At 44.6% G+C, this 16,092-nt stretch overlaps 1 protein-coding gene across 3 annotated transcripts in view; it reads right to left on the minus strand.

The window, feature by feature from the left end:
* Window positions 1–16,092, minus strand: part of NCOA6 (nuclear receptor coactivator 6) — a 181,204-nt gene that overhangs the window by 47,203 nt on the left and 117,909 nt on the right. For all 3 annotated transcript variants that reach the window (XM_063960241.1, XM_063960243.1, XM_063960242.1), the window contains 2 exons: window positions 14,107–14,175; window positions 13,357–13,384 (listed from right to left, as the gene is read on the minus strand). In XM_063960241.1, coding sequence (XP_063816311.1) covers window positions 13,357–13,384; window positions 14,107–14,175 — 97 coding nt within the window. The remainder of the gene's footprint in view (window positions 1–13,356; window positions 13,385–14,106; window positions 14,176–16,092) is intronic.

A 16,092-nucleotide genomic window follows, 5' to 3' on the forward strand; every position in this document is an offset into this window, starting at 1 on the left:
ATCCATTCCGGTGTCGACTCCCTAGGGGGTGACATCACCATTACCGGCAATTGCTCCGCCTCCACACCAACATCGTCCTCATACATGTCGACACACACGTACCGACACACAGCAGACACACAGGGAATGCTCTTATCGAAGACAGGACCCCACTAGCCCTTTGGGGAGACAGAGGGAGAGTTTGCCAGCACACACCAAAGCGCTATAAAAATGTATATAAACAACCCTACAAGGTGTTGTTTCTGTTATATGCGCTTAATATATAAAAATATCGCCAAAATATGCCCCCCTTCTCTGTTTTACCCTGTTTCTGTAGTGCAGTGCAGGGGAGAGTCCTGGGAGCCTTCCTCACAGCGGAGCTGAGCAGGAAAATGGCGCTGTGTGCTGAGGAGAATAGGCCCCTCCCCCTAAAACGGCGGGCTCTTCTCCCGGAGTTTGCGATATATGGCAGGGGTTAAATACATCCATATAGCCTCAAGGGCTATATGTGATGTATTTTAGCCATAGAAAAAGGTATTATACATTGCTGCCCAGGGCGCCCCCCCCAGCGTCCTGCACCCTCAGTGACCGCTGGTGTGAAGTGTGCCGACAACAATGGCGCACAGCTGCAGTGCTGTGCGCTACCTTATGAAGACTGAAAGTCTTCTGCCGCCTGTTTCCGGACCTCTGGACCTCTTCAACTTCGGCATCTGCAAGGGGGGTCGGCGGCACGGCTCCGGGACCGGACTCCATGGCTGGGCCTGTGTTCGATCCCTCTGGAGCTAATGGTGTCCAGTAGCCTAAGAAGCAAATCCATCCTGCACGCAGGTGAGTTCACTTCTCTCCCCTAAGTCCCTCGTAGAAGTGAGCCTGTTGCCAGCAGGACTCACTGAAAATAAGAAACCTAAAAAACTTTTTCTAAGCAGCTCTTTATGAGAGCCACCTAGATTGCACCCTGCTCGGACGGGCACAAAAACCTAACTGAGGCTTGGAGGAGGGTCATAGGGGGAGGAGCCAGTACACACCATGTGATCCTAAAAGCTTACTTTTTGTGCCCTGTCTCCTGCGGAGTCGCTATTCCCCATGGTCCTGACGGAGTCCCCAGCATCCACTAGGACGTTAGAGAAATTATATGTTCAGGAGATCTCACCTTTCTGAGTATATGTTGGCACCAGTAGAGGGAGCTAGTGCTACACATGCACATCCCTCATGATAGTTTTACTAGTGGAAGGGCTTACCCTTCCCTGTAGCTGGCGCCAGATAGGAATTAATAAAATGGGCGACATTGAAATTTTTATGACAGTTCATTATGTACTGGCCACTAGTTTCAGGGATATCAGGTAAACATATGGGGAGGCGCGCCTATGTACTAAGTGCCCTCCATTTTTCCTTTTATCACAGAGTAATTCAGATTAAACCGTTCATCCGGGCTGAATGGTCTCTTCAGCCCTTCTGAAACTGCAGTGTTTATGGCGCGCGCTAAGGGACCGTTCATACCAAGTCCCGTAGCGGCGCTGTCTCTGCGCGTATGGACTTTGTAAGACCCGCAGTAGCGCAGGGTCCTATGTCTGCCCCCTCTATGTGGCTCTCTGCACACTACGGGATCGCTTACCAAGTCCCGTAGCGGCGCTTCTTCTCTCCTGGTGACGCACGCTACGGGACCGTTTCACTCAGTCCCGCCGCGGCGCCACTGTCTGATGGTACGGGACCGTTACACTGAGTCCCGCAGCGGCGCCACTGTGTGTTGATGGACGCCAGGGGACCAATCTCCTCAGTCCCATAGCTGCGCCTCCTTTTTGCCTGCCCAGTGGAAAGTTAATTATTAAAATTTATATGTGGGTAGGATTCAAAACCAGGTCTCAGTGCTTAGTAGCACTGGCTATTAGATACTGAGCCACAGTGGCTACCTATCGCTGTTTATAGCTGTTATTGGGAAGATAAAATCAATATACTACCTAAGTGCTGCGGGGGCCATTTTAAAAACAATCTGTACTTACAGTTGTTGGTAAGGAGATGCAGACCCCTTCATCTGGAATCATTGTCTCCACTCCTGAACTTTGTCCCCCTTTTATTAGGGGGACGCAGTCTTTTTATCTGGTAAAGCCTGCACCCCCTTTCATTTAGGTGGGATCGGGCATTTACCATCTTTTAGTTCAAAAACCTGCACCCTCCCTTTAGTTAGGAGGGATTGGGTCAGTATAAAAAGGAAAAAGAAAGAAGAAAATCAATTAATAATCAAAGAAATCTTCAAGGAGCAGGAGCTCCCTTCTGTACTTGCACCTCCTTCGGCACAATTTTCCAAACTGAGGGAGGAGGGTTGTGAAGGGGGAGGAGCCGGCTGTGCAGACAATGCTAATTTTAGATTGTGCCACACCTCCGGTTGCAAGCTTCACACCCCTAATGTCTAAGTACTGTTCCAGTGTCTCCTAGTGGATGAAAGAGAAATAGGATTTTAATTACCTACCGTTAAATCCTTTTCTCGTAGTCCGTAGAGGATACTGGGGTTCCATTTAGTACCATGGGGTATAAACGGGTCCAATAGGAGCCATGGGCACTGTAAGAATTTGATAGTGTGAGCTGGCTCCTCCCTCTATGCCCCTCCTACCAGACTCAGTCTAGGAAACTGTGCCCGAGGAGACGGACATACTGTGAGAGAAGTATATGAAGGATAGTGGTGAGATTCCGAACCAGCACACACAAACCAGAGGAAAGCTATGCTAACCCAACTTTAAACAGGAACAGCAACAGCTGAACCGACAATAATTAACCAAGTAACAGTGCAGGAAGAAAGAAGCACCAGGCGGGCGCCCAGTATCCTATACGGACTACGAGAAAAGGATTTACCGGTAGGTAATTAAAATCCTATTTTCTCTTACGTCTTAGAGGATACTGGGGTCCATTTAGTACCATAGGGATGTACCAAAGCTCCCAAACAGGGTGGGAGAGTGCTGAGGTTCCTGCAGAACTGACTGACCAAACCGAAGGTCCTCAGAGGCCAAAGTATCGAACTTGTGGAACTTAGCAAACGTGTTCGAACCAGACCGAGTAGCCGCTCGGCAGAGCTGTAAAGCCGAGACAACCCGGGCAGCCATCCAGGAAGAACCCACCATCCTAGTAGAGTGGGCCTGTACAGATTTTGGAACCGGCAAACCTGCTGTGGAATAAGCATGCTGGATAGTGAGTAAACAAGGAAATACAGCGCTTAATTGGTCACATAAGCAAAAACAGGTAGCATGTAAAATCTTTGTTTTATTAAAACATGGAGTAAAAATGTATTTAAAAAGTATATATATGATGGTTGAATCAAGTGCACATAGCTGGCAACTGCCACATAAATTCAAGTATAAATCAAGATAGGTGTTTTTCCTAGTGTCAAAAGTCCTTGCAGAAGGTAGGTATTATATGGAACCTGTTCCTATGATAGTCCCCTTGAATATAAGGACCCTATGTCCTATCCGTGAGTTATAGTTACCACCAGCGTCCCTTGAGGTAATTGGGCGAATCTGCGTCCGCAAATGGCTGTTCCTCAGAGGGTGGTAGATGTAAATCCTCCACGGTGTAGTATAGGTTCTTTTAAGGGTCCAGTTGTTGAAAAATCAATTGAGGGGGCTTGGTCCAGGTCCAATCCTTCCAAGGTCTAGGCAAACACACTGTCAGGCAAGTCCCACCAACGCGTTTCGTTGCTTGCATGCAACTTTTTCAAGGTGCTAAAAGGCCTGCCAGAAAAGGTTTATATACTCTGCCAACATGGCTGCTCATTAGCAAGTATGATTAATTGTGACCACCTGTTTGCATTATATGACCAGAATAATGACAGACATAGGAGTTAGAACCATTAATAATGTAAATATGTATATAGTTTGCTATAATAAAACACATTTTTATTCAGATATAAGAAATAAAAAACTTTAATCTCAGTGGGATCCGATCACATGACCACTGACATGAACATGAAAGGGAGAATCAAAAAGAAAAAATGGATAAATAATCCGTATGTACAGAGTTACTCACATGGTTAGTATATTAGTAATCCATTACATGTATTTTGGAAGATCGCACTCTAGTGAAAAATGAAACCCCACTGCTGAATCTAATAATGTTGATTGGGCTATGTCTAGTAAGGAGTCCAAGTATACTGGGGTAGCGGCATAGACAGGGCATTGTTCCGGCCACGTCATCCCTCCGCGTCACTGTGTACTCCTGTACTGCCCATTGTCATGGTTACGCTTGCGCGTCATCCCGGGCGCGACAAGATGACGTGGATCCTAGGGTCAGGGGCCGCGTCATCTCCCCGCACCTCAATGATCGTTGGTGTAAGTGGGATGTTACTCCCACCGCGTCATCAATTTCTATCCAGCATATTCTAGCGTTGTCATGGTAACACAACGACGTCACCATAAACAACCATATATCCAAATAAAGGAGTATATCAATATAGCCGTCTCCAGTGTTACTCCCACCACGTCATCAGTTTCTATACAGCGTATTCTAACGTTGTCATAGTAACACAACGACGTCACCATAAACAAACATATTTCCAAAATGAGGAGTATATCAATATAACCACCTCCGATACTGGAGATAGTCAAAGCATAAAAATATATAAATATATATAACATCTAACAGCAGGGTTTCGGTGTTATATTAGTTCACTAATTCTAGAGGGTTACCAAATAAATATATCAAATATAAGTTGCCATGGTGACATCTAGTACCTGATGTCTCCCAAAAAGACCGTTTAGCAGCCCCAGAAAAAGGGGGGGGGGGGGGCCAGTTGGAGACATCCTATATATTCAGATAGGTTTCGCTTTTTTCTTCTCTATTTTATATTCTATATACTATATACTGTATGATAGGCGGCCATGGGTTTACCGAATGAATCTACATGTAACCATCAATAATCTGAGATATAAATATATAGTGAATCTTAATTTATGGTAAATACCACATATACTGTAATAGGCTCATGTAATAGTCCAAAGGTAGAATTTCATGAGAGATACATTCGGTTAATTAACCAATCATCCATTTTCATAAGGACCATACATGTATCTCGTAAAACTAATTACATGCTCGTCCTCATATATGTCATCCTCATCATTATCAGTAGAAATATGTAATAACCAGATAAATCTCATACAGTTAGGGTAATCCAGGTTATCTATAGTAACCCTGGTTAGCAAAACACTATTATCCTTCTCAATATATGTGGTCCATGGGGAAAAGGAAAGGGGAAAGAAGGAAGCAAAAGAGGAAGAAAAAGGAAGAAAAGAGGGGGAGGGACATGAGGACAAGCAGCCACAGAGAGTGGTTAAAACTCATAATACAGGATTAAGTTCGACCATCTCATTCAATCCAGATGGATGGATAGTATCCAATTTGTACATCCAATAAAGTTCCTGTTTGCACAGATTTTTATAGCGATCCCCCCCTCTCTTAGTTGCTATAACATGTTCAATTGCTATCAGGCCCAGAGAGCTAGGGTCCCCATTATGCTTGTCTCTGAAGTGTCTAGAGACACTATGCATGGGAAATTTATTTATAATGTTTCGACGATGCTCCATGAAACGAACTTTGATACTCCTAGTAGTGCGTCCCACATATCTTTGATTGCAACCACATGTAAGTAAATAAATAATATAGCTTGTATCACAGTTCATAAAACTTGCTAATGTATAATTTTCTTCTCTATCAATTGGGATGGTTAATGTTCTTCTAGAAATATGCTTACAGGTGGTGCATCTTGTGGCTCCACAACGAAAAAAACCTTTTGGTCTGGAGGGTAACCAGATATCCTGTACGGCACCCCCCTGTACAGTTGTAGGTATTTCTTTTAAAAAACTGGGGGCAAGAATATTTTTAATTGAACGATTTTTCTTGAAAATAAACCTGGGTTTAGAAGGTATATTTCCCCTGAGTATTGGATCTTGATTTAGTATGCCAAAGTTTTTGCAAATGATTTTCTTAATTTGCATACTATCCTGATTATATGTCGATATAAAGGCTATATTTTCCTGTTGACCATTGGCTAAGTCAGTATCAGCAGTATTGGTCCCAACCACTACTCTTGGTCGGAGTAAAGTACCCCTATCTATATCAGCCACTTCTCCCATGATTCTCCTCAGGGGGGGCTCAGGGTAACCCCTCGAGACAAAGGCTTCTAACATGGATTCTGCCTGTTCTAAATACTTTCTCCTATATCCGTACAGTTCCTTCTTAAGCGAAGGAACTGTCCCTTAGGGATATTTCTTTTCCACGGAGGATAATGAGCGCTCTGGTAGTGCAGGTAAGAGTTAGTAGCGACCTCCTTGTGGTAATTTGAAGTATGGATTTTACCTTCCCTGGCTTCCAGAGTTACGTCAAGAAAATTAATAGTGTGGGGGTGATAGGAGTGGGTAAACTTCAGATTAAAGTGATTGGAATTAAGACTACAAACAAACTGTTGTGCTGAAGTGAAGTCACCGTCCCAAATAATAAACAGATCGTCAATATAACGGCCATAGAGGACCAGACTCGCGCCGAAGTCCCCGCCCCACACATTGGTATCCTCAAATAAACCCATGTAAAGGTTGGCGTAACTCGGCGCAAATCTGGTCCCCATGGCCGTACCCATCACCTGTAAATAAAACGTGTCCAAGAATAAAAAGTAATTGTGCTGTAAAATGAAAGAAATAGAGTCCAACAAGAAACGCCTGTGTCTCACCGTGAGATCACCATCTTTTTGTAGTCTCTTTGCTATTGCGTCACACCCCAAGTCGTGTGGGATATTGGTGTACAAACTTTGTACATCCAACGTCATAAACGCATATGTCTCTTTCCACACAAAATTTTGTAATAACTGTAAAAAGTGAGTAGTATCTTTAATGTGTGAATAGTGAGCCTGATCCAGCGTGCAATTGTCTGCTTTGAAGCAGGACACCCAATTATTGGGATCGTAGACAACGAACAGCAAGTCGGATTTCCTGTGACGAGCTGTCCTATTTATGTATACCTTCTAAGCCCTCACAACATCCAAAGACTTTGAAGTAGTGGAAGTGTCAGTGATAACCGGAACCATAATAGGTTGGTTAATGTGAAACGCAGACACCACTTTAGGAAGAAATTGCTGCCGAGTTCTGAGTTCAGCTCTGTCCTCATGGAAAATTAAATAGGGGATCTTGTGAGACAAAGCCCCCAGCTCCAACACACGTCTTGCTGACTCCAAGGCCAACAGTGTAACGGTCTTCCACGTAAGATATTTTACGTCCACCTCCTGTAACGGTTCAAACCAGTCCGATTGGAGGAACTGCAGCACCAAATTGAGATCCCAAGGTGTCGTGGGAGGCACAAAGTGAGGTTGGATGTGCAGAACACCTTTCAGGAACGTCTGGACCTCAGGGAGAGAAGCCAACTGTTTTTGAAAGAAAATGGGCAAGGCCGAAATCTGGACTTTTATGGAGCATATTGATCATAGTTGGGATAACTTTGTTAGGGATCCCTCTTCTGCCTAGAATCAGCCGTTCAACTTCCATGCCGTTAAACATAGCCACGGTAAGTCCTGATAGACGAATGGGCCCTGTTGCAGAAGATCCTCACGAAGAGGTAGAGGCCACGGATCTTCGAGGAGGATCTCCAGAAGGTCCGCGTACCAGGCCCTTCTTGGCCAGTCCGGAGCAATGAATATTGCTTGAACCTTTTCCATTTTTATTCTTTTTAGAATTCTTCGGATCAGAGGAAGTGGAGGAAACACATACACCATCTGATAGACCCATGGAGCTGTTAGAGCGTCTACCGCCACTGCCTTTGGGTCTCTCAATCTGAAACAATCCTGCTAGAGCTTCTTGTTGAGAGGAGGGGCTATCATGTCGATTTGTGGATATCCACATCGACGTGTCAAGCACCTGAACACTTCCGGGTGAAGGCCCCACTCCCCCGGGTGCAGGTCGTGTCTGCTGAGGAAGTCTGCTTCCCAGTTGTCTACTCCCGGAATGAAGATTGCGGACACTGCCACAGCGTTTTTTTCTGCCCAGAGAAGAATTCTTGACACCTCTGACATTGCTGCTCTGCTTTTCGTTCTGCCCTGTCGGTTTATGTACGTCACTGTCGTCACACTGTCCAACTGGGCGTTGTATATGGCCCTGAGTTACAGAATGTTGATCGGAAGGATGACTTCCTGACTTGACCAACTTCCTTGAAACTGCACCCCCTGGGTGACTGCTCCCAAACCTCTGAGGCTTGCGTCCATGGTTAACAGGATTCAGTCCTGAATTCCAAACTCCGACCCTCGACGAGGTGAGAAATCTGTAGCCACCGCAGTAGATCCTGGCTTTTGGCGACAGACGGATCCTCTGGTGTATGTGAAGATGCGATCCGGACCATTTGTCCAACATATCGAGCTGGAAGGGTCTTGCATGAAACCTTCCGTATTGAAGCGCCTCGAAAGAGGCCACCATCTTCTCCAGAAGGTGAATGCATAGATGCACCGATATCTGGGTTGGCTTCAGGACATCCTGAACCATCGACTGGATTACCAGTGCCTTTTCCAACGGAAGAAACACTTTCTGCCACTCCGTGTCCAGTATCATTCCCAGGAATGGGAGCCTTCGTGTTGGCTATTGGTGAGATTTCGGAAGGTTCAGAATCCACCCGTGATCCTGGAGAAGTTTGGTTGAGAGACCAATGCTGTCCAGCAACCTCTCCCTGGACGGCGCCTTTATCAGAAGATCGTCCAGGTACGGAATTATATTCACTCCCTGTTTGCGGAGTATAAACATCTCTGCCATCACTTTGGTGAATACACTCGGTGCCGTGGAGAGACCAAATGGCAGGGCCTGGTAGTGACAGTCCTGCAGTGCAAACCGTGAATAAGCCTGATGAGACGGCCAGATCGGAATGTGAAGGCACGCATCCTTGATATCCCAGAGACACTAGGAATTCCACTACCTACAGACCTGAGATCACCGCTCTCAGAGACTCCATCTTGAACTTGAACACTCTTAAGAACGGGCTCAAGTACTTGAGGTTCAGAATCGGTCATACCGAATCGTCCAGTTTCGGTACTACAAACAAGTTGGAATAGTACCCCTTGTTGTGCAGATGAGGTGGAACTGGAACAATGACTTGAGTCTGTAACAGTTTTTGGATGGCATGCTGTAAAGTTATAATTGCCTCTTTTGAAGCTGGTAACCTTGATTTGAAGAATCTGTGAGATGGGAGCTCTTGGAACTCCAGTCTGTAGCCCTGGGAAATAAGATCTATGACCCAGGGATCCCGGCACGAACTTTACCAGATATGACTGAAGAATTTTAGTCGGGCTCCCACCTGACAGTCCTCCAGGCATCGCGGTCCACCGTCATGCTGAAGGCTTTGAGGAAGCAGAGCCTGAGCTCTGTTCCTGAGCACCTGCAGTTGCTGGTTTGCGTGGGTTACCTATTGCGCCTCTGGGGGCCGTAGAAGCACCTCTGGATTTGCCCTTAAACTTGGCCGTCCAAAAGGACTGTAAATTTGAAGCTGAATAAGCTTTCCTGGCTAGGGGAGCTGCGGAAGGAAGATACGTAGTATCTCGCAGTAGCTTCAGAGATCCATTTGTCTAGTTTGTCTCCAAACAATGCCTCTCCTGTGAAGGGTAGGCCTTCCATGGCTTTCCTGGAGTCTGCGTCGGCAGTCCACTGGCGTAGCCAAAAGCCCCTGCGTGCTGACACTGCCATAGCAGTGGTGCATGCATTAAGCAAACCTATCTCTTTTATGGCTTCCAACATAAAGTTCGCAGAGTCCTGTATATGCTGCAGGAGTAAAACAACATCCCCCCTAGACGAAGAATCTAACCCCTCAACTAGGTCACGTGACCATTTAGCAATGACTTTTGTGATCCACGCACATGCAATAGTGTGTCTCTGGGCCACCCCAGCAGCTGTGTACAATGATTTGAGTTGAGTCTCAATGTTACGATCAGCCGTATCTTTTAGGGAGGCTGCACCAGGGACAGGCAATACAATTTTTCGTGACAGCCTAGAGACTGATGCGTCCACTATCTGTGGATTTTCCCATTTTTTCCTATCCTCCAGAGGAAAAGGAAAAGATGAGAGCAACCTTTTAGGGATCTGAAATTTCTTATACAGGATATTCAATTCCTTTGATGCGGGAAAAGTGACTGAGGACTTCTTTTTTACATTAAAATAAGATTCCTCACACTCCATATCAGGAATTTGCAGAACATCTCTGATAGCCTCTATAAGAGATTCTATTCCCTGTGACAGAGTAGCATCCCCCCCCCCCCCCCAAATACACCTCGCCCTCCTCCATGTCTGACCCGTCAGCGTCAGACTGCAGTATATGGGCCAGAGATGGTTTTTGCGGACAAATGGGTGGGGATTGAGACGCTGGTTTGGGGACTGAGTCTCTATTCATAAACTCATCCACAGTCTGTCTTAAGTACTGCATCTCTTTCTCATTGCGGGATAATTTCGTAATAATATTGGAGATCATTCCCTTAATGGAATTTACCAACTCCAGTTAAGCCCCGCTATTCTAGGAAGGTGCACTGCCCTGTACAAGAAACACACTCTTTGCCTGACATAATGTGACAGCACACACACACACAGGAAAAGGTTAAGCACAATTAACCCACAAAGAGCCCTTCAGGGTGACACAGAGTTATTTGGAGCCAGCCCCCACAGCGCCCTTATCGCTAATGCCAAGCTTATCTGGGTTGCAGACTAAGTACCCTGATAGGGGACTTAGTACACTAATAATCGCTCCCCTCCTGCTATGACCCCCTGGTACCGCTGAGGTAATCTGGAGTCTCTCCGGAGGAGCTGCACGTCCCTGTCAGTCAGCGTCTGTGTCCACTGCAGAGGGAAAATGGCGCTGGTGAGCTGCTGGATCCACTCATAGTGAAGGCCCCCGCCCCTTCAATAGCGCGCGGTCTTCCCGCTTTTTTTATACTGGCTGAGGTAATCTGGTGCTTAAAATGGAGAGAAAACCATTTTAAGGCTGTTTTTGCCAGTGTGGGTACTGTGTACAGTGATGCAGCTGTGTACTATGTCTGGAGACGCATTCCGTACCCTCATGCCGCCATAATGGCTGGCGTCCCGCTAACTGGGACGCCGGCTTAGTACTCACCACTCTTCATTCTTCTGGCTCTGTTAGGGGTGGCGGCATGCTGTGGGAATGTATGCTCGCCGTGGTGGGGCTTGCGAATAGTTCCCTCAGGAGCCCAGTGTCCTGTCAGCGGGAACAGGACCATTAACCCTTCAAGAGGTGAGGTGAGGTTGGGTGAGGTGAGGTGAGGTCCCACGAAGCAGGCAGGCTGGTGCTATCCAGCCCTGCCTGAAAATAACAAACATATAAAATAGATGCTGAAAATGCTTCAGGAGCTTCCATAAGCGTGACCGGCTCCTCCGGGCACATTTTATAAACGGAGTCTGGTAGGAGGGAGGGCATAAAGTGAGGAGCCAGCCCACACTATCAAATTCTTAAAGAGCCCATGGCTCCTATTGGACCCGTCTATACCCCATGGTACTAAATGGAACCTCAGTATCCTCCAGGACGTAAGAGAATGGAATATCAAACTTTTTTTTTTTTTTTACAAAAAATGTAGGTCAATTTAAGTGAAAAACGGAATAACAAGCAATTTCAAAGTGCTCTAACAAAAAAAATAAACAAGATGGATAACTAAAAATTTGTTTCTACATAATTTCTTGCCTTATTAACTGCACCAGTCTTAACTTCTTGGTCAACCATTTAAAAAAAAAAGTTGTTAAACTAGAATTATTTGAAATAGGGTCAAAAGAACTTGGTTTGCTAAATACCCTGTTTGCATTAGATAACACATCCGTATCTTTCTTGTCAAAATATTCTTTTAATCTAAGCTTTCATCCCATCTTAAATAGATCAACTGACCGATGGAAATTATCAAATCTATGAGTGGGGAAAAAGGATAGGCTCTTAGAGAGCAGGGAATGTTCCACTAGGCTCAATGTTTGACTACATAAATTAAATAATTATTTGCTCCCCTCTTCCCTCTGCACTGCCTCTTCCTCCCGTTCCTTGGGTTCAGCCTCCTGTGCCTCCTCTTTGGCCACCTCTCCCTGATCTCTTATTTGGACTTTAAAAAGATGTACCAGAGGGTGGCAGGCACTCTGCATTTTCTGAATCTGAAGATGAATGTGACATGTAGTTATCAGTTTCACCTTCCTGCTTACCGGACCCTGTGCTCTAAAGTATTAACATCTGATAGCCCATCGCAGCAGAACAGGGCGAGTGGGTCACAGTGCTACTAAATGATCGGTACTTATTTGAGATATAAGGCCAGTGATTATTTACCATTCTCACTCACTGCTATTTAGATGTTTGGTTACACGTATACTGATCAGCAATCGGATTCATTCTTTACAGTGAATATGAGTCTTTAATATTATGTTGTCACTAATGTAGGCACAAAGTTACAAGAATTTTTCTCTGCACACCCGCGACATTCTGTGTGATTCATCATTTACTTATGAGACTACAAAGTATCTTTTGCCACCATTTCAATTATTCACATTTTTTTAGAATGTTTTGCTGCATAGTATTATTAACCAATGCTGGGTTTAAATAAGTACCTTTTTATATATTCATGTTATACCCTTGTTATTTTTAATGGTTGGATATGTCACAATTGGTTTGCACCAATCCCTAACCTCCGAATATTCCCTAGATAATCTGTATATGGAGTAACTTTAGAAACTTTGCTGCATTTAGTGCATACTAGTGTCGGGCATACACGGTCAGATAAAATGACTTCACACTGACAGGCATTTTATCTGACCCCGCCGATGTCCAGGACATATTCTGTGAGATCTTTCACAGTGTATGTCACATGATATTGGTGCTCCGCCTCCAGGGAGGAGACATTTCTCCGTTCCTTCCCATGTGAAGGAACATGGGAATGTCCATTGGTCAGCCAGAGCAGGGCATATAATGCCCGATGCGGCCGACCAAACACTTTGAAAATATTGAATCGGAGGGACATGTTGGACGATCCGGCATCGCTGTTCAGTATTTTCGGATTGGCCGCCCGCATACAATCTGCAATTATCAGACTACAACAAATGCTACAATATGCATACACAGAACCAGCTATAAATACATGCACACATGAATATACAAAAACAACAGAGGGGTGTACATATGGCCACAGTTATTAGATATTTTTAGAAATTTGATTTAGTCTTTTCAGTATCAGCTTTACACTGGGCAATGACCACCTGGCCAGGGCACTTAATGACAATATAGTAATCTAATCAGTTTCTTTTTTAGTTTCACTCGCCTTACATTGCTTCTCAAGCATATACAGCTAACAAAAAGTATGACCACATGTACAAACTAGTAAGAACCCCCCTCAGAGATCTAACTCACCTTTCTATATTCTCTTGTAACTCTGCATCTGAATAACAAAAAAACAAAAAAAGGAACGAAAAGTTAAGACAGATATGGTTTTGCAGTGATACATTATTCAGGGTGTTATTCAGGGTGGATCGCATAAGCAATCCAACAAGCAGTTTCCTGATAGTTGGGAAACGTTCTGAACATGTGCAGAACGTGTCCTGTGACCTCATCGCTGAGGTGTTTCGGGGGGGGGGGGGGGGGGGGTTGATAGACAGTTAAAAAATAGATAGTCATTGGGTCGGCAGTCAAAACTCCGACAAGGTCAAAAGTACAACAAGGCCAAATGGTCGACAGTCAAAAGTCAGACAGTTAAAAGGTCGCCAGGGTCAAAATGTCAATACATTTTTTTTATTTATTTTTTAGGGATTTTTCATGCTTTTACAGCTTTTTTTTTTTCATTTACTATCCATGTCACAAAATATTACCTTTACTAACCTTGTGGCGAATGAAGTGGAGCGAGCCACCGGGCCCAAAGCACCTGTACCTTTTAACTGGGGGGGAGGGAAGGGGCGGCCGGCGTCACAGTGATGCGATTTCAAATGCAACAAGAAGGTGTGTATACATCTACTGCATTTGCATTGCTATGGATTGCATCTGCAAAACTGTTCGCAATTGCAATCCATGCTGATTGAGGACATTAGTCCATTTGCAGAAACCTGGAAACGTGGCCATTGGGAGACATAGGACATAGGAAAGGCATCTGCTCTGCAAACATCTTACCGACTTTATCAGGAGCACCGTGTTTCTCGCTGTCTGTACCTTCCTCCTGTGCCGTGTTTTGAGAAGTAACTTTTTTCAATAAAAAGAAAAAAGGCATTGAATGTAAAGCAACTGCAACCCAAGCCTGACAGAGCATAGCAGATCCAATAAATAAATTATATTTTCTAATACACAGCCAATAAGAATTGAAGTATCTTATACTTTTATTTATGGCAGCACAAGGTCAGGAAACTTAGACTGCAGATCAATTAGTTTGATAAGTAATACCAGTACATGTCTGAGTTTTGGCCACATTTCCATAAGCGTTATTTTGGACAGCTTGGACATGGTAGGCAACACCATCTATAGAAGCCTATGGACTTCTTATAACATTCTTCCTGAGAGGGATCCAATCAAAATTCCCTCCACTGTCCCCTGGGCCGCGCGCTTCATGAGGCGCATGTGCAGAAGGACTCCAGGGTCATAAACCCGGAAGTTCTTGTATCGCAAAGGTCAGCTTTTATCAGGAGAGCTGTCCTTTGCAATTCTAGGTATATACCGTGTTATTACCGCTGGTATATACCAGATGAGTTGCAGGATGTACTGCATCCATAATGCAATGCATATTACATCACGCCCTATATCTGTTATCTTATTATTCTTGTAGATTATTAGGGATAATGTTAACGACTTTAAATGTTATACCAACAACTTGTTACTTTTCTAAACACAATAAAAATAGACTTTCCTCAGAAAGTAAATCGGGCGTACCAATGGGATATTTGTTCAAATAGTCACCTATATTTTAAAATGTGTTAGCTGCTCCTAATTGACCATCTGGTAGTCTAAGATAAACACAAAATAATAAGCTTACAACCTTGTTAAAAGGTAGCAGAAAGGAGCGCTGATAAGGTTAAATAAATTGAGATTTAATCCCATATTAAATTTAGCAGAATTTATATAACAGCAGCATCAGATGTAATCAGTAGCAGTGATAGATCTCATGTGATACTCAAGTCATATATGAATATATTTTAAAGCTGTTCAATTGTCCGTTAATTAGGTATAATTTGTTTATGGACAATGGGGCAGATGTATTAACCAGGAGAGGGCATAAGGAAGTGATAAACCAGTGATAAATGCACGGTGATCACGCATCAGCCAATCAGCTCCTGTTAATTTACATATTGGAGTTGATTGGCTGGTGCGTTTATCACCTTGCACATGGCACTGGTTTATTACTTCCTTATGCCTTCTCCAGATTAATACATCTGCCCCAATGTGTCTTATATATAGTCCTGGACACAATCCATATTTATATTAGAATCCCAGTTAGTTTACAGTCATGAAATGGGTAAACTATGCTACTACCCCCGATTCGGGGTATAATCTCACCCATGGAAGTAGAGTGTTTGACGCCAGTTGGCTAAATCACCGGCGTTACAGAGATCAGTCTCCGGCAGCAGATACAGGCTGTTAGCGTTAGCCGATAAGTGAGCTCCGTGGTGAGTCACCTCAACATGTGCAAAGATATCCAGCGGCAACGGCACAGATCTCCCGAGGAAACCGCTGGCTCACAAATAGCGGAGAAACGCGCTGAGTTAACGAGCAGACTGACCTAAAGCTGTCATCCATACCCAGCAGCTGATTTAACCATCAACGAATTGGGTTCGCCCTCCCCCTCCGGGAAAAATACGCCGGGAACACTACCACACTGTGCCGTTGCCGCTGGATATCTTTGCACATGGGAGGCGACTCACCACGGGAGCTCGCAGAACGGCTAACGCTAACAGCCTGTATCTGCTGCCGGAGACTGATCTCTGTAACGCCGGTGATTTAACCAAGTGACGCCAAACACTCTACTCCCGTGGGTGAGATTATATGCCGAATCAGGGGTAGTAGCATAGTTCGTGACTGTAAACTAACTAGGATTCTAATATAAATATGGATTGTGTCCAGGACTATATATAAGACACATTGTCCACAGACAAATCATACCTAATTAAC

Source organism: Pseudophryne corroboree, chromosome 3 (genome assembly GCF_028390025.1).
Source record: "Pseudophryne corroboree isolate aPseCor3 chromosome 3, aPseCor3.hap2, whole genome shotgun sequence".
In the NCBI taxonomy this organism is placed as follows: Eukaryota; Metazoa; Chordata; class Amphibia; order Anura; family Myobatrachidae; genus Pseudophryne; species Pseudophryne corroboree.